This window comes from Microcaecilia unicolor, chromosome 3 (assembly GCF_901765095.1).
Source record: "Microcaecilia unicolor chromosome 3, aMicUni1.1, whole genome shotgun sequence".
Taxonomy (NCBI): domain Eukaryota; kingdom Metazoa; phylum Chordata; class Amphibia; order Gymnophiona; family Siphonopidae; genus Microcaecilia; species Microcaecilia unicolor.
In genome coordinates this window covers 165,714,003-165,733,374 of record NC_044033.1, presented here as the reverse complement: position 1 = coordinate 165,733,374, position 19,372 = coordinate 165,714,003, and the positions used below count along the sequence as shown (strand labels likewise).

General features: G+C 42.6%; 1 protein-coding gene across 9 annotated transcripts in view; it reads left to right on the top strand.

Annotated features, from left to right (window-relative positions):
• Positions 1–19,372, top strand: part of EPB41L2 (erythrocyte membrane protein band 4.1 like 2) — a 503,144-nt gene that overhangs the window by 462,878 nt on the left and 20,894 nt on the right. For all 9 annotated transcript variants that reach the window (XM_030196542.1, XM_030196541.1, XM_030196540.1 and 6 more), the window contains 2 exons: positions 367–489; positions 7,437–7,535. In XM_030196542.1, the coding sequence (XP_030052402.1) occupies positions 367–489; positions 7,437–7,535 (222 nt within the window). The remainder of the gene's footprint in view (positions 1–366; positions 490–7,436; positions 7,536–19,372) is intronic.

Here is a 19,372-nt window from a genome sequence, read left to right as displayed (position 1 = left end):
GAAGAGCCAAGTTGTCGCTTCATTTTTTGTTCTGTTTCCTTTTTCTGTTTTCTTTACTGAAAGAAACCACAGTGTAGTACTGTGGCTAGAGCTGTACCAAATAGCATATTTTACTATTCGACTGAATAAGAATAATGAATAACAAATAATGCAAGAAGCAATGTGAAATCAGAGATCAAGTGTTTATTTTGGTAGGACTTAGCACAATAGAGCCCTGGATTATTTGTATTCGAATTTAAATCATTATTCAGCCGAATACGAATAATGTATTCGAGGCCAAATCAAATTGAATTTGAATGTTAAGTGTAGCCTTAACTGTGATTATTTGATACAGGCCAATAACACTCTCCCACATTTCTATCTTAGCCTCCAGTGGTAAAAACGGAGATGGTGACCATTTCTGATGCTATTCAGAGAATGGAAATATCCACAAAAGAAGTCCCGATTGTCCAAACAGAAACTAAAACCATTACCTATGAAGCTTCACAGGTAGAGTATGAATTTCTTGATAAAATCATTAATTGCTGATATTTCACAGTTATGATATCTATAATATATCAAAAAATGTATATAGATTATAAATTTGTATACCTGACACGTTAGATTAAGGCCTTCAGCATACATTTTGGAAATGCATGAAGCTTTATGTATACAAAGAGAGATCTTTCATCCTGAAAGATAATGTTCCATAGTTTTCTTGTGATATAGTTTTCTTGTGATTTGGAAAGTGAAAGTAGTTAAGGATTAAGATGCAACAAGCATAGTGTAATATAAACCACTTTTTTTGGAGTCATAGTAACGCACAACTGTATAACAATTTCCTTATAACACCTTAATATCAGCCTTATTAGTAAACAAGGTGGGGGATTTTTCAAATTGTGTTCTTCAAATACATGCAGAATAGCAACCCAGAAAAGTGTGAGTTATTAATTTGCCTTCTAAATATGTTCAGGATGAGCTCTGTCATTGTCATTTCCTCTCTCCCCCCCCCCCCCCCCCTTTCAATGCTATATAGAAATTTAGGTATAAATTACATAAGTATTGCCATACTGGGAAAGACCAAAAGTCCATCGAGCCCAGCATCCTGTTTCCAACAGTGGCCAATGCAGGTCACAAATACCCGGCAAGATCCCAAAAATGTACAAAACATTTTATACTGCTTATCCCAGAAATAGTGGATTTTCCCCAAGTCCATTTAATAACGGTCTATGGACTTTTCCTTTAGGAAGCCATCCAAACCTTTTTTTAACTCCGCTAAGCTAACTGCCTTTACCACATTACACGTTGAGTGTCTTGTTGATATTTTTGAAGATCTTTCAAACTGCTCCTTGCTGTTACTTCTACTCCAGGTAGCAACCTTGTTTGGAATAGTACTATAAAGCACTGCCAATCCATCTGGTACAGTGTATGTATGCAATATTTGTTGTGAATTAGTTTAGTCTACCAAGCACGAGAATTTATGACTTGTTTGTCAATAAGATTTCTACCAAAATGTCAATGAAAATGCATAGAAACTATTTAAAGTATTTCAGAACTAATGACAGCAAAATGTTGAATCGCTAAGGAAATTACTACTTACATGTCATAAAATGTTAAGATACTCCACAATCTAAATGGGATAAGGTTTTAATTATTCTTCCTCTGGACATATGAGGAAAACAGTGTTTCTACACAATGTGATTTTATTTTTAAGTAATAAAATTAATTGTGTAGTGCACCTACATTAGGTCTTTGCTTTCTCATAATGACTGTAATAGTATGCCTCAAATCTTTATTCGTAAAGCACTTAAAATCTTTGACTTACCATATATACTCATGTTTAAGTAGAGGGCAGTTGGGAGACTAAAAATGGCCAAAACTGCTGTGGCCCGTGTATAAGTCATGGCTGAAAATGGGTCCAATGTTGCTCCCTCTTTCCTCTCCTCTCCCCTCCCCTCCTCTTTCAGGTCCAACATTGCCTCTTCTCCTCTATTCCTCCCCATGTACAGATCCCTCCCCTCTACCTCCAGGTCCAACATATCTCCCTCTCCTCCCTTTGCCAGCATGCAAGTCAGCATCTGAAGTCCCCTACCCTCACCCCATGTACCTTCAAACTTACCTTCTATATAGCAGCAGCATTGCAGCAGTACACTTAAGTGGCCTGCTCCAGAGCACTCCTGACTCATTTTTCTGTGTCCACATAGGGAGATCGGTTAGAAGAAGTGCTCTGGAGCAAGGGGTGTATTGCTGCACTGCCATTGCTCTATCCTCCCACCCCAGGGATATGTCTCCAGGTACTGCCCAGGAAGGAAGGCATATAGATAGCTGGGTGGACGGGAAGATCGCCTGGTGACTTGCCTGCCTGGTGCCAAGGTGGCGGACCTCACGCGTCACCTAGACGGGATTTTAGATAGTGCTGGGGAGGAGCCGGCTGTCTTGGTACATGTGGGTACCAATGACGTAGGAAAATGTGGGAGAGAGGTTCTGGAAGCAAAATTTAGGCTTTTAGGAAGAAAGCTCAAATCCAGATCCTCTAGGGTGGCATTTTCTGAAATACTTCCTGTTCCACGCGCAGGGCCTAAGAGACAGGCAGAGCTCCGGAGTCTTAATGCGTGGATGAGACAATGGTACAAGGACGAGGGTTTTAGATTTGTTAGGAATTGGGCGACATTCTGGGGAAAAGGAAACCTATTCAGAAAGGATGGGCTCCACCTTAACCAGGATGGGACCGGGCTGCTGGCATCAACATTTAAAAAAGAGATAGAACAGCTTTTAAACTAGGAACGGGGAAAGGCCGACAGTCGCACAGGAGCGTATGGTTCGGAATAAGGTATCTTGCAAGGATATCGCCCAGACGGGGAAGACAGGGTTTATTGATAGTGAGTATGAAAAACAGACTGTAGTAGATTCAATGTCCATAAATAAAAATAATAAAAACCAGGCAAAAAATAGCAAATTAGTACTGACAAGTGAACAACATGCTGTAATAAGGAATAACAAGCCTAGCTTGAAGTGCCTATATGCAAATGCTAGGAGCCTTAGACATAAGATGGGAGAATTGGAATATATTGCACTGAATGAAGAATTAGACATAATAGGCATCTCTGAGACCTGGTGGAAGGAGGATAACCAGTGGGACACTGTCATACCGGGGTACAAATTATATCGTAGTGATAGGGTCGACTGGATTGGGGGAGGAGTAGCACTGTATGTTAACGAGATCCTTGGGTCAAATGGATTGAAAGTTCTGCGGGAAACGAAAGATTTCTTGGAATCATTGTGTATCAAGATTCCAAGTGTTAAGGGGAAAGGGACGGTTATAGGGGTGTACTACCGACCGCCTGGCCAGGATGAGCAGATGGTCGCAGTCATATTAAAGGAAATTAGTGAGGCAAATAAAATAGGCAACGCAATAATAATGGGTGATTTTAATTACCGAAAACCTTGGAATATGTAGAATATAATTACCACTATCCTTGAAATTCTACAACTGGTTAACTGTTCAAGGGTGACTGTGGACTCTCAATTATGAAAGAACGTGGAGAAAAAAGACCTCAGTATAACCAGACACTCCTCCTTATAAAGGACACACCTTTTAGTTAGAGAGGGGGCCTCATTAATCATTAGTCTTAAAAAAAACTCCACTTAGATTACTTTCATGCTGTATATGCCATAGCACCCTTTCAAACACTCATAAGCAAAGACATTGCTGTTCAATACAATGTAACGACAAACCGTTACTTATCTTGGATGGTGAACCAAACGAAAATTCTTCCACAAATCAGTGCAGCTTCTTTATCCACTTCTGCAAACTGTCATGCAAGGTTCAGCGTTGGGCAGTGCCGTAGCGAGGGCGGCTGACACCCGGGTCGGGTCGCCGCTGCACACCCCCCCCCCCCGGGTGCAGCACAGCGCCCCCCCTTCGGCACGCACCCTCCCCCCTCCCCGGAGTGCATTCTTACTTGAATTTGGAAGCGAGGGGCGGGCGAGAGGGCCGATCCGCCCCCGAGTGCACGTCGCTGGGAGCTGCGTCTGCTCCGCTGGTTCCCTGCGCTCTCTGCCCCGGAACAGAAAGTAACCTGTTTCGGGGCAGAGGGAGCAGAGAACCAGCGGAGCCGACACCCCCCCCCCAGCGGCGTGCACCCAGGGCAGACCGCCCCCCCTTTCTACGCCACTGGATATTATTCTGCCATTGTATCGCTCCATGATGCGACCCCACCTCGAGTATTGTGTTCAATTCTGGTCGCCGCACCTCAAAAGAAGATATAGTGGAATTGAAAAAGGTGCAGAGAAGGGCGACAAAGATAATACAGGGGATGGGACGACTTCCCTGTGAGGAAAGGTTGGAGAGCCTGGGGCTCTTCAGCTTGGAGAAGAGGCGGCTGAGTGGAGATATGATAGAGGTCTTTAAGATAAGTCACTAGTGAGGTAATTAAATTTGCTGATGATACAAAGTTTTTCAAAGTCGTTAAATCGCGGGAGGATTGTGAAAAATTACAAGAGGACCTTACGAGACTGGAAGACTGGGCGTCTAAATGGCAGATGATGTTTAATGTGAGCAAGTGCAAAGTGATGCATGTGGGAAAGAGGAACCCGAATTATAGCTACGTCATGCAAGGTTCCACGTTAGGAGTCACGGACCAAGAAAGGGATCTATATGTCATCGTTGATGATATGTTGAAAACTTCTGCTCAATGTGCTGCTGCGGCTAGGAAAGCAAATAGAATGTTGGGTATCATTAGGAAAGGAATGGAAAACAAAAATGAGGATGTTGTTATGCCTTTGTATCGCTCCATGGTGCAACCGCACCTCAAATATTGTGTTCAATTCTGGTCGCCGCATCCCAAAAAAGATATAGTGGAAATAGAAAAGGCGCAGAGAAGGGCGACAAAAATGATAAAGGGGGATGGGATGACTTGCCTATGAGGAAAGGCTAAAGCGGCTAGGGCTCTTCAGCTTGGAGAAAAGGCGGCTGAGGGGAGATATGATAGAGGTCTATAAAATAATGAGTGGAGTTGAACGGGTAGATGTGAAGCGTCTGTTCACGCTTTCCAAAAATACTAGGACTAGGGGGCATGCAATGAAGCTACAATGTAGTAAATTTAAAACGACTCAGAGAAAGTCTTTCTTTACTCAACGGGTAATTAAACTCTGGAATTCGTTGCCAGAGAATGTGGTAAAGGCAGTTAGCTTAGCGGAGTTTAAAAAAGGTTTGGACGGCTTCCTAAAGGAAAAGTCCATAGACCGTTATTAAATGGACTTGGGGAAAATCCACTATTTCTGGGATAAGCAGTATAAAATGTTTTGTACATTTTTGGGATCTTGCCAGGTATTTGTGACCTGGATTGGCCACTGTTGGAAACAGGATTCTGGGCTCGATGGACCTTTGGTCTTTCCCAGTATGGCAATACTTATGTACTTATGTAGTTTTAATATATGTCATTGTGAGAAAATGCAAATGAATGATAGAATATATTACAAGGGTTGGGGGTAGATGGGATTTGGAGAGATAGGTGCTAAGCTGTGGTAAAATATTGTGTCTTACCACAGCTTAATTTATGGCAGGAGTCGCTAACCTGCGGTTCCAAACTACTGTGTATTAGTGATGCCTATGGTAAATATAAATTTGTGTTATAGCATCCAGGAATATTGTTTCCTGGTTGTAGTAACACATATAACAGGCCTCAGGAGTCAATGTAAATCCCATACCTGTTCCCTGAAACAAGCCTTTCCCCCCCCCCCCCCCCCCCCCCCCCTTGAACTTTATTCCCTTCCACTGCCTCAGAAGAGACCACCTCAGACCTACTGGTGCTATCCCTAGTGTCTAGCGATGAAAGGGAGCATCAAAGGGCCACCTCATGAGTGTCACAGTAATCTTGCATGCCCTTATTTTGCAGCTAATGCCCTAATGGTAGTATGGTGTAATTTACTTCTAGAGGTCAGAGGAACAGTTTTGATTTTTTGCAGCTTACAGAAAAGGAATGACTGGGGATTGCTCCTCCCTGCCCTCCCCCGCTTGCCCCTTCCCCACTGCTAGACACGGAAAATGCCCCGCTAGGTCCAGCAGTATATTTGGGGAGGGCACCAGGTGGTTTTGTTTTGGTGACGATGGGCTGTCTTTGTGGGGGGGGGGGGGGGGGAGTGGTTGTTAGGGGGGAGAACAGCACTCTGTAAGCCACATTGAACCTGCAAAAAGGTGGGATAATGTGGGGTACAAATGCAATAAATAATAATAACGTTCATGAGAATGAAGCCAGTTCTAACCCTTTTAAGATGGCCTGCAGGAGCTTTGGGGCTGTATGTTAGTGGCCCACTGCTGTCAGTGAGGAAAAATGCTAACTTAAGCCTGACATAAGCTGCGTTATCCATTAGCATAAAAATATGTGTTGGGGGGGGGGGGGGGTGGCGGCGGCGAATATCATGTGCTATTCCACTATTGCATGTTATTAACTACCCCACTTGCTCCAAAATTCTATATATCGTGCCTTAATGTCCGTGCGGAAATCAAAGTATTCAACGAGTGTAACGTAATTGGTTAAGTAGCTAATTAGCACTGTCAATTGGACATTAACAGCAATTATTAGCACTAATTGGCATTAATTACGATTTACACGCACAATTCGCCAAGTGTATTCTGTAACGTAAATTCCAAGTCTCACAATTTAAAAGGAGGCATGTTTATGAGCATGGAATGGGCAGGTCTTGGGCATTTCTAAAATCCTTGTACATTATGAAATACACCTTATCTGCACCTAATATAGGCGTCAGGATTTACGCCAAGTAAAACATGGCCTATATGGACACGACCAAATTGGTCGCATAGAGAGGCGCTCAGCTTATTCTATATATTATGCGGAAATTTAAGCCTATTCTATAAAATTTAGGTGTACTTTAGAGAATATGTCTAGGCGTATTTTTTTTTCTGCGCAGATTTTTTCAGGCATCATATATAGGCTCTAGCCCTTGATGTGTTAGAATGATAAAATGAAAATAGTAAAATTTTCTTGTAACTTGATATATTTTTTAGCTTGCTATTCAAAGTATTAGGTAATTTTAACTTCAAATGTCTTATGATTCTATCAATCACAAGCCTAAATATATATTGGTGCTCATTTTCAAAACACTTAGACTTACAAAGTTACGTGGAGGCTTATCTTCAAAGCACTTAGACTTACAAAGTTTTATATAGGAACCTATGGAACGTTTTAAGTCTATGTGCTTTGAAAATGAGCCTCAAAATTTTATATGCACTTATGCTATTCCCATGACCATCTAAGGGCACCTTGAAGCAGTTGTAAGTCAATAATAATGATAAAATAAATAAATACATAAATCGCTCTTTCTGTTCTTCCTGTTTTAAAGCTGGATAAACATTGAAAGATGATCAAAAGGTTTGCAGGTGGTTATAAACAAAACAAAGGTTAAATAAAACTTTGTTTTCACTTTGCTTCATACAGATGGGTGGCAGTGGAGACAGTGAGCCTGGCGTATTGATTGGTGCACAAACCATCACTTCTGAATCAGTTTCCACTACTATGACAACACACATCACTAAGGTAATATAAAAGAACTAGTAAAAAAAAGGCCCGTTTCCAAAACAAATGAAACGGGCGCTAGCATGTGGTTTTTTTTTTTGTTTTCTTTTTCTGTTTGATATTAAGGGATATATTTTTTTTTTAAAAGGAAAAGAGTTTTTTTTTAAGTTGTAAAGTCTGTATGAGTGTTTGTGGTTTTGAGGGGGGTTGTGGGTGTCTGTGCCATTTTGTGGGGGGGTGTTTGTAGGGGGGTGTTTGTGGGGTAGGGTTGTTCTGTATGAGTGTTTGTGTTTTTTTTTGGGGGGGGGGATTATGGGATTCTGTGGGTGTTTGTAAGAGAGAGATGTCGGTTTTTACTGTTTCAGTTTTTGTATTAAGGGGGTTGGGGGAGGGAGTGTGTGTGTATGAGTGTGAAAGCAAGATGTTGTCTATCTATGGCAGTGTGTGGCATTTTGGGTGGTGGGCAGTTTGGTTGTATGTATGTGTGTTAATGAGTGATGCTGATTGTCCATATTAGATGTGGGGTTTTTTTGTGGCTGGTAGGGGGTGATTCTCTGCGTGTGGGGGTGATACAGTAATCTTAATTCAGCAGGGCACTCTGATGTGGTATTTGTAGGCACTTGTATTTTTGTTGAAACCAGAGGGATCCGTTGCAGGCAGGCAGTAGGAGTAGATATGGGTTTTTTTCGCGTGTGGAATGTGGGTGGTGTTCTGTAGGGGGGGACGGGCTGAGGGCGCATGTGTCTGGAGGTCTCCTTGTAGGCACTGATTTCAGCTGGGCACTCAGGTGGGCTGTGATCCGTTTTTTTTAGGGGGGGTTGGGCGCCGGAGGTTTCCGTTTGGGTGGTTTTTTTGGGGGGGTTGGTTTGGTGTTCTGTAGGGGGGGGCGGGGCTGAGGGCGCATGTGTTTGGAAGTCTCTGTTGTAGGCACTGAACGCCGGCTTGGAGACTCACCGCATGAACAGCTTGCAGAATAAGGTCCGCGATGTAGTGGTTGTTTAGTGGCGTTCTTCATCCGCGCTTTCCTCGCGGTTGGTCCCCATGCTGGTAGCTACCCCCTCCTCAGGAAGGGGCAGGACTCGTGTGTGTTTGGTTTTTTTTTTTCCTGAATGCCGCTGCATTTTCTTCGCTGTCCCACTCCTGCTCCTCTGCAGCACCAGCCCCATTCAAAGGCTTGGTGGTTTCTAAGTCCATGTGAGTGTTTGGGAGGTGGAACCGTACTTTGTGTGCATCACCTGAGGCACAGCCAATCAGCAGCGCGTGGGCGGGGCAAACACTGATGTTCAAAAAGTGGTCTCTGCCGCCTCACTTTAGAATGTTGGGAAAGTGAGGCTTCATTAGAATGTTGGAGGTGCGTTTTATATAGAGAGATTTGGTTTCCCTATTGCACACACTGCTGGTCTTGAGATTTTAAAGAGAGCATTTTATTTTATTTTGGATCATTAAGAGTAGTATTTTCTTTTTTTCCTTGGACTGCTCTATAGCTGTGGTCACACTTTAGAGCTGATGTACTAATCCATGGCTGGTGTATCTATGTAGATTTAGCCAGTTAGCACTAAATATCTCGTTATCTGGCTAAATTTTCAAAGTTTGCCCCCCTCCCCCCCCCGGAATGTTCTGACCAAGCCACTTATTTCTCAGCCAACTTTGTCCACAAAGTTAGTTGTAGAAAGGGGGAGAATTTTGATTAATGTATATTGGGCTAAAATTTAGCTAGGTCTTTTGAAATAGGTTTAAGTTTAGGTTTATTAAAATGTGATATACCGTTAAATACCAAAGGATCAAAGCGGTTTACAAAGCAATACAACATTCAGAAAAGAACTCCATTACTGGATATATGCAGCACTGTGGAGTTGTGATAAGTATTCAGGTCTGTGTCTTTCCCAAAGAGCTTGCAAATCTAAGTGAATACCTAAGACAGTGGGAGATGGTGATTTGCCCAAAGTCACAGAGTGTTAGTGGCAGAAACAGGATTTGAACCTTGGATTCCCTGCACATTGCTTTTTCACAGTGGTTCTCAACCTTTCTTCTGACAGAAAATGCTTTTGTGTGTGAATACTGAATAGTAAAATTCATAGCTGAAGAATGTAGCAAACAGATCCTATGGACAGCAGACCTGCAACATTTCTGATTGGGGCTGGTGGCAGCAGTTATCTTTAGGGGTAGTGGGGAATCAGAGATGGTGACCAGTTTTGGGGATTTCAAGTACCTGGCTCTCTGGTTCTCTGTTTTCTCCGACTTGCAGGTACAGATGGCTGTTATGGAAAACACAGGCTTGGTGTCTATTCCAAATGTTTGGTGGCAGACCAGTGTGTCCAGACACACTGGTTCAAAACCACTTCTCTAACCACTAGACCACTTCCTACTGTAAATGTGTGCATTTAAACCAACAACTAGTAAAACAGGCCCGTTTCTGACACAAATGAAACGGGCGCTAGCAAGGTTTTCCTCGGAGTGTGTATGTTTGAGAGAGTATCTGTGAGAGTGTCTGTGTGTGTGAGAGAGTGTGAATGTGCGAGTGTGTGTGTGAGAGCGAGAGATTGATACTGGGTGCGAGTGTGTCTGTGAGAGAGAGAATGAGAGTGTGTGCCAGGGGCCCCGGACCCTTTTCTCCCAGTTTGTGTCACCCCTTCCTCCGTGTTCCAGGATCGTCGTCACCCCCCTCCTTCCCTCCGAGTTCCAGGGTCGTTCCCCTTTTTTTTTTTTTTTGTTTCCTAGTTTTTGTACAGGTGGTGCATTCCCTCCCTCCTCTCCTCTCCTCCCCTCCCCCGAGTTCCAAATCCCTCTCCTCCACTGAGTTCCAGACACCCCGCCTCCCTCCCCCGAGTTCCAGGCCCCCTCCCTCCCTCTATGGCCCCCTACCTCCCTCCCTGACCCCTCCTCCCCCTCTCCCCAAGTTCCAGACGATGGAGGGCAAAGCAGCCTACCTCCTAGGAAGTAGAGGAGAAAGATGATGGCAATGCAGTGTCTTAGGCTGCATTTTCCTCTTCTTCGCTCATCTGTTTTAATCTGTTTGTGTCCGTGCATCTGACGTCAGACGCACGCACACAAACAGTTTGTGTTCGTGCGTCTGATGTCAGACGCACGCATACAAACAGATTGCAGCTTGATCAGATGATACGTCCACGCCGCGCAGCCGAGAGGAAGATTTTGGCTGGCCGGGGTTGGGGTCCCCCGCCAGCACAGGTACATGATGGCGGCGGGGGAGAGTTGGCGGCGTGAAGGGGGGGCTCAAGCGGGTCGCGGCAAGGGGGTCAAGGGGTCAGGAACACGGAGGGGGGGGGGTCTGGAATTCGGAGGAAGGGAGAAATTCTTCTGACATCGCGTTTCCATGGGCGGAGCTATTACGAAGCCTACGAACACTTCAGCTTCACTTCCAAGCTGCCACGGAGTCAGCTTCAGAACGTTGGAGGTGAGAATTATTATATTAGATAAGAAGAGTTTTCTGAAATTTCAGGTTATTATAGAACATATACTGAAGTCAGAAATGGAATAGAAACCAGTGTAAATGTACTGTGTGTGTGAATGCATTTGTCAATACCTGCTTTGGCACTTACTGTTTGGCTCCACATAGATATAGTTTTACAAAATCTACAACTTACACATGTAAATGGCACACTCCTAAATTACATGGAATTTTTGTTTTTTTTTACAGATTGATAATACAGCTTTAAAATCAGCAGTTCTATTTTTTTTTTAATTAAGAATTCAAATATAATCTTCAAATGAAGCATTAAGTTAACTTTAATGAAAGATCTACTAGTTGATTTTAAAGTTGAAAATCTGAATATTAAAATTTCCCAACTAACACTCTAACACATTCATTCTAGAGTCTTGCTCAGTCAATTTAGCTACCGTTTGTTCAGAGAAAGTTGTGGTTTGGGGCACAATAGTGGCAAGTATAAGTATTGCCATACTGGGACAGACCAAAGGTCTGTCGAGCCCAGCATCCTGTTTCCAACAGTGGCCAATCCTGGTGAAACCTTGATTCTAGGAACACCCTCCAAGATACCTTCCAGAGTAGCCTTACTGTCCAGCCACTTTCACGCCAGGCCAAGGCCCCATGGGATTACTCTCAGAAGAGAATCTGAGAAAGTTAAGGAAACTGCACCAACCTCAGAAGATCTACCCTCTGTTCGCCTTCCAGGGGATCCAGAGAAACTCTGTCCTCCTCCAGAGCTGTTCCTTTTGGGTCTGCACCTTCAATACCCATCCTGGATGTGCTGCTAACATTTTGCGACATTTCATTGAGCCACATACTTCCGCTTACAGCATCCAGGTCCCTCACGGGTTGTGACAGAGTAAAGCGACCTCTGGAACGCAGAGTGACAGCGAGATCCTCCATGGAGTGCTGCTGTGCTGCTCCTTGGGCATCAACTTTTGCAGAAGCAGGTAAAGAAATTTGCTGGCTTTCCTTTCTTTGTTTCCCCGTTTTAAAGGAATAGATTTGTGCCAAATAGGAAACTAAGAAAAAGCCTCTGGGAATAGCCACTCCCACCCCCTATCAGGGTGCCATCTTGATCCCAACCTCCAGCAGTTCTATTTGGGGCCGTTGGAAACTTTACAAGGTATTTTACTTAAATCTCATGGAATATGGAGCCAATCCATATATTTGGCATTACAAGCAGCAGCCACAGCTATTTTTCAAAAAATGAGAAATCGCAAAGTGGCATCACTTGGGTTTTGTATGCTCCCCATCCACTTTTGATGATATTTTGATTATTTCCACTGATAGGTTGGTACCCTCCAAGTAAACCAGACTTTATCTGTAAATCTATGGACAAATGTTTAGAAAGAATATCAGCTCCCAACCTGCAAACCTTCACATGCAGATAGTACTCAAAGTAAGCAAGGAGAGGAAAAGATGGTGTCCCCGATTGCAGGCGAGGTCACACAATTCACAGCCTCGGCTCTCTGAGCTGCAACACACCATCAAGCAAGCATTGGGACCAAAATTAGAATCTCTCTCAAACCAGATTGCTCGGTTTGAATCGCTACTAACAGAACTGGCCAAATGCACCATTGAGTTAGAATCTCGAGTCTCCACCTTGGAAGACAGTACTGGTGGATCATCGGCTGAAGTGACAGCACTGAAGGCCCTGATTCAGCCACAGTCAACAAAACTAGATGATCTTCAAAATCGCTCACAACGCAATAACCTGAGTTTTCTGGGAATCCCAGAAACTGTCACCAATCTGATATTTGAGCTGGAAACTTGGCTGGAGAGGAACCTGCCACTAGCTGAGGGAATGGGCCCAGCACGCCTAGAACTTGTTTTAATTCAAGAGTAATGATAATTTTATGCCAGTAAGTAGCAGCATTTAGGTATTTGTTATATATTTCATTTAGTCGATGACAGCGGGGTTTTGAACAGCTATGGTGCGATGCAATCTGATAATCACTTTGGTACTGCAGATATTTTCCCCTATTTACAGGTGCAATGTTACATTCACTCACTACCAAGTGCTTCACTGAAGGCAGCTACATACAAGACAATAGAGGAGACTTATAGTTTGGAGGCGAAACAACAAGCTCCTTTCCGTTATCATCATCAGTGTCTACTGGACCTTCTGCCTTCTCATGAATTCATGATATTGGGGCGGAAATAGACATTCGAGCTACAAGTGCAAGTTACCCCTTCAACATTGCAAACTAGTTTGCGTGTCCTGGACTCCTTGACTAAAAAATATCCTACATTGGGAACAGCAATATAAACTAGTGATGCAGTTATATATTTTGCGGTTATATATTTCCCCGCATGGGGCATTTAGTGCTCACTTTGTATCTTCTGCCTGTTTTTAAAATGTCCACCCCATGGTGACCTTAGGCCATCAATTTTGGACATGCCCAAGTACTCTGGCTTTTTGGACTCGCTTGGGCTACCATGTCTCTGCAATGTGGGCAACCCGTTGGACTCCTCAGCTCCTTTCTCTGTTTGCTAAACATGATGTGACTCGCCCTTTGCCAAGGGGATACCTGGCTTTTGTGAAATGTGCGGCTTTTCTTGGGACAAAATGTATCCTGCAAAAATGGCTGTTAGCAGACTGTCTGGCCGGTCTGGGTGGTGGTGTGGGAGCAGAGGGGCGGTTTTGAAGGGCTGCAACATTGGCGGCAGTCCAGGGAAAAGAGAGGGTGTTTCGGCCACATTGGCAGCAGTTGAGCGCTGCTGTGTGAGTGGAGGCGTGGCGGTGGTGGGGCGGGGTTGCAGCGTCTGGAGTGGCAGCGCTGGCATGGAGGCAGTGGGGGAAGCTCAGGAAAGCCCTGCTTAGCCTGTGGCAGCATCTGACATCATTGATGATGTCATGCTTCTGGACCAGGATTCCCAGACCTACAGGGGCCAGCTTGATTTAAAAGATCAGAGCCGGTTCCTGAACAAAAATGAGACCGGCGTGGGATCAGGGCAAGTGGGAGAAGTGCTCTGGTGCACTCTCCTAGGGTTTATTTAAATGTATGATGGCGGGAACGCTGTGGCTGGTGCTATGCACGAGCCAGAGAGAGAGCCAGGAGGAGCGGTGACAGCACGAGCCAGATGCCGGCTCGTGACTGAGCTGTGCAGCAGGTGCGTGCCTAAGAATAAAGAAGATTTTTAGGACATAAAGGATAAAATGAGGTACAAAAGTTTTTTTTATTTTGAATGCTGTTTTAAAATATATGTTTATGAAATGTTCCTTGTATTTTAAGAATGCCATTTAGTTTGGTTTAGGGGTATATTGTGGCAGGAGCTCGTGGCTTAGAGCTCGAGCTCAGGAGTGCTGCTGAATATTCTAAACGGGTTTTTGGTCAGTTGGGAGGTAAGTTTGGTGCTGAACGGACCTATGTTACTGGTCTCTGGATAGCAGAGAGAAAAAATCTGTTGGAAAACAGATTAAGTTGTTGTTTGAGGTTATTGAGAAGTGTGAGAGTGTCTGGGCTTAATTTAAGAAGCCTCACATGTTATTTTAGGCTTCTAGTGGTGTGATTGAGAGCTGAGGTGAGAAGTTCCTGATAGACAAAAACAATTTAATATTTCAAACATTTTAATTAATTTTGATTATCTGATGAGGCATAGTAAGTTATTTGTCTCATTGAGAATTAATGTTAAAAGAGTAATCTTATGTCAACACCTAGACTTGTTCATTCTGGAAAAAAACTCTGTGAGAAACGATTAATATATCGCTACAGAGAACTCAAAATAAATTACTTTGGGAAAAGTAATTAAATCATATTGGAATATATGACAGCTATGTGCTGGATTGTCAGAGAATATTATAGTTACTGCATAAGCCCAAAAGGTCAATTGAAATTAAAAAAAAATTGATATTGGAAGTTTTACTTTGAGAAATTATTTGTGGGTGGGTTAACTTAGGGCTCAAAAATTATAAGTTCTTTTTGCTGGGTTAGCTAGTTAGGGAAGTAATGTAAAGTTTTGAGCAGAATTCTTTGGTTAGTTAAATTAGATAGGGAACAGGTTTCTTTTCCATTTGAGTTTTTAAAGTCAGTGCAGTAGGTACACCAGACCTGTTCTTGTCCTTCGGCTTGATTACGGTACCCAACTTTAAAGGAAGGTGAAGGGCAGAAGGTCAAGAGAGCTGGAAAAAAAACAACTAAGTTCTACATAAGAGATAATGAACTGAGAAATTAAAGAAAATAGTTTTTTAAACATTTTGAATTAATTCTTACCTGTTTAACATTGAAGAACCTGTAAGAAAAGGAAAGAAAAATGCACACAAAGCTTCAATTTCTTTAAATTGAATTAGGTTGGCTTAAAGTGAACATGTTAGGTATGATTTAAAGGGAAATTTTGTTGTAAAAAGTAAAAGCACTTATCTGATAGAGACTATCGTGGAAATTCCTAGGAATGGTGTGGTGGTGAACTGTAAAATAAGAAAACAATATTGATTAAATTAAAAGTTAATATTACAAATGAATAAATAATACATTTATTTTATTTTACTAACAGAGCTCACTTGTGGTTTTGAGTTACTTGTTTTTTTAGATTCTCTTTTCCCCTTCTATTTTAGAAATAGAATGGTGAGGTTAGTTTTATTTATTTATTTATTTATTTGTTTGTTTGTTTGTAACACTTATACCCCGCGCTTTCCCACTTATTACCAGGCTCAATGCGACTTACATAATATAACAGGTTTACAAGATAAAGATTGGATAACAGTTGTAATATAGTGTATGAAGAGGTGGACAACAAAATGTGGATGAGTAAGATGGGTAAGGGAGGAAGATGGTAGAGGCAGGGAGTGGGAAGGGGTGTATATTGGTATAATGTGGTGTTGATTAAGGAATAATGTATAATGAAGGTTGGAAGAGGGATGAATTCAGAAAGGATTAAGTAGGGAAGCATATTTCAGGTTCTGTCATATAGTCTGATTTGGGTAGCGCAGATGGACTCCTAATTTAAGTCAACTCATTTGTATAGGCTTGCTTGAAGAGATAAATTTTTAGAAGCGTCCGGAAGGGTAAGTGGTCATTGACTATTCGAATAGATCTAGGTAAGGCGTTCCAGAGCTGGCTGCCCAAAACGGAGAAGTTGGATGCATATTATGTTTTGTACTTGATACCTTTACAGTTAGGAAGATGTATGTTTAGATAAGCTTCAGAAGATCTGGAGCCATTCCTGGTTGGAAGGTCAATCAGATTATACATGTAGTGTGGGGATTCTCCGTAGATAATCTTATGAATTAGCGTGTGGATTTTGAAATTTATTTGTTCCGTAATAGTTGTACTTCACCTCCGTTTTGATGAGAGTTTGCCTGAGGTATTCAATGGGGTATAGTAAGGTAAACTAATCATCCTTGAAGGTGAGTCACATTAAGGACAATTACAAAGTTATTTTCTGTTATGAGATCACTGAGTGACAAATATAGGGGTTATGGGGGGGGGGGGGGGGGAGGGAGGTAGCTGTGTTCCTCACTATTTTGTGAACTGACCTTGCTGTATGTTTGTACAGGAATATGGTTGGAGTTAAGGAAAAAATGCTTCCTGGTACACTTCTCACCGTTGCTCCCTTATCTTGTCTGCTGAGCTCTACAAAACCCACTACCCCCAACTGTACACCACTACGATAGCTCTTATAGGTGAAAAGGGCACCTATATATGGGTACAGTGGGTTTCTGGTGAGTTTTGGAGGGCTCACAGTTTCCACCCCCAGTGTAACAGGTAGGGGGAGATATGGGCCTGGGTCCATCTATCTACAGTGCACTGCACCCACCACTACACTATTCCGGAGACCTGGCTATACCATCTGAGGCTGTCATAGAGGCTGATAAGTACCATTTTTGTTCACATTTTTGGGGGGTGGGAGGGGGTCAGTGACTACTGGGGGAGTGAGGGGGGGGGGTGTCATCCCTGTTTCCCTCCAGTGGTCATCTGGTCATTTTAGGACACCTTTTTGTGCCTTATTCATTCTGAAAACAGGTCTAGACTAAAACAAAGTTTTCACCCTAGACGTTTTCATTTTGTTCCATTATGGCTGTAAAACGTCCAAGTATTAGGCACACCCTAAGCCCACCCTAATCCCACCTTTGAAATGCTCCCAACATTGTGCTTTGGACACACTGCAGACAAAATGCACACATAAACATCTGCAAAACAGGTTTCAAATATATCGATAGACGTTTTGAGAAGAAATTCGTCCAAATGGAGGTTTGACACTTTTTGGACATTTTTTCTCTTTTGAAAATGAGTCCCTATGTATCCTGCTGTCCTATAAGAACATCTGCTTACAAGTAAGTAACCTTGTTATACCTACTGTACCTAAGTGTAAGTTGCCTTGAGCTACAACTGAAAAAGGTGTGAGCTAAATCCTAATAATAAATAATACATTCTGATTATTGCAGTGCTTTGCTGATTGGTTTGCCAGCTTGTCTTTAAAAATCTTTTCAAATTGCTCAGAACTCTGCAGCTCGTCTAATTGCTCAAACTTCAAGATTTGATTATATTTCTCCGGTTTTGGCTTCTCTTCATTGTTGATTCCCTGTTGATAAAATAATTCATTTAAAATTTTTGACTTTAGTTTTTAGGATTTTTAAAAAGTGATGCACAATCAGTTTTGTCTACTATTTTAAAAGTATATAAGCCTGTTAGGGCTTTAAGATCTACTGTTAAATTTCTTCAGGAAATTCCCAATTTTCATACTGTTAATTTATTTGGCCTTAGGTCTTTTACATCTCAAGTAATGTGTCCCACTTTATGGAACTCATTGCCTGTTGACTTCTGGAAAATTAATTCATAGCTCTCCTTTAGGAAGCAGCTTAAGGTTTATATTTTCCAGAAGGCATTTTCATAAGGGTTGAGTAAAGGCTGGGACTAGCTCTCAATTGTTTTTTGTTGTATGATGATCTGTGAGTTAGTTAATGGAGGTATTGCAAACCCAAATAAACTATGATATGGAGTATGATTTGTGAATTTGTTTTACTGCATATTTTTATTTAACACTAGTAAAAGAAGCCCGTTTCAGAGCAAATCAAACAGGCGCTAGCAAGGGTTTCGTCGCCAACACCTCCCTGGCCCCCTCCCTGGGCAACCCCTTCGTTGCAAACTCAAATAAACTATGATATGGAGTATGATTTGTGAATTTGTTTTACTGCATATTTTTATTTAACACTAGTAAAAGAAGCCCGTTTCAGAGCAAATGAAACGGGCGCTAGCAAGGTTTTTGTCGCCAGCACCCCCCTGGCCCCCTCCCTGGGCAACCCCTTCGTTCTGGCATTGCTCCGCCCCCAACATCATGACGTTTGACGCGAGGGCGGGGCCCAGAGCGATTTCCCCCCCCCCCCCCCCCCCCGCCTCCCTCCCTGCCAACCCCTTCGTTGTTCTGCCATTGCTCCACCCTCGAGGACGGGGCCCGGAGCGATTTGCCACTCCCTGCCTCCCTTCCTGCCAACCCCTTCGTTGTTCTGCCATTGCTCCACCCTCGAGGGCGGGGCCCGGAGCGATTCCCCCTCCCTGCCTCCCTCCCTGCCAACCCCTTCGTTGTTCTGCCATTGCACCGCCCTCAAGGGCGGGGCACGGAGCGATTTTGGTGGCTTCACCACCACGAACCTTCGAACCTTTTTGAAGGAAGTCAGAGCTTGGCTTCACTGACGTTAGTGTCCTCAGAACGTTGAGGGTGAGTTTTATTATAGTAGATGTTATGTATTTGGTTATTTTAATTATGTATGTCACTATTGTAATCCGCTAGTAACTGTAGACTAAGCAGAATATAAATATTTTTAAATAAATTATTGTATACCTTCCCTATTTATTTGCATAGTTGATAGACCACCCTTCTTACGGATACATCATGATGGTGTATGGGACCAGCAAATAGCAAAAAGAGTTGATGTAAGAGATACAGACATATGGAATTGCATAACAAAATTTACCTTAGACAATCAGCTGATACTAGCTGCCCAAGGCCGCTAACTTTGGCTTAGAACAATGGGCAGGATATAACTAACTGGAAAAAACAAGGCCAAAGAGCCATATTTTAACATCCTTCTTGATTATCTTATCTTATATCATATAGAATATTCAAGAAGGATGTTAAAATATGGCTCTTTGACCTTGTTTTCTTCAGTTATATGAGCTCTCAAGCTTCAAGTTTATTGGCAATAAGTTCCACAGGTATTTGAGCAGACAACTAAACATAGAGTTATACAGAGAATCCAATCGTAGTTTGCCAGTCAATGGAATTACCAGCTAATTGGCCTGGTAATATCCATTCTCCCATAACTGCCTTCATTTTTCTCTAGAGAAATAGAATGAAAATAACATTGAATTTAAAAAAAAAAAAATCTGTGAGTAGTGTCTCCAAATGGCATGATAGGAAAGAACTCCACTCTTAAACCAAGGTGTGTTGGAGATTATTTCAATTTCTTATTTCA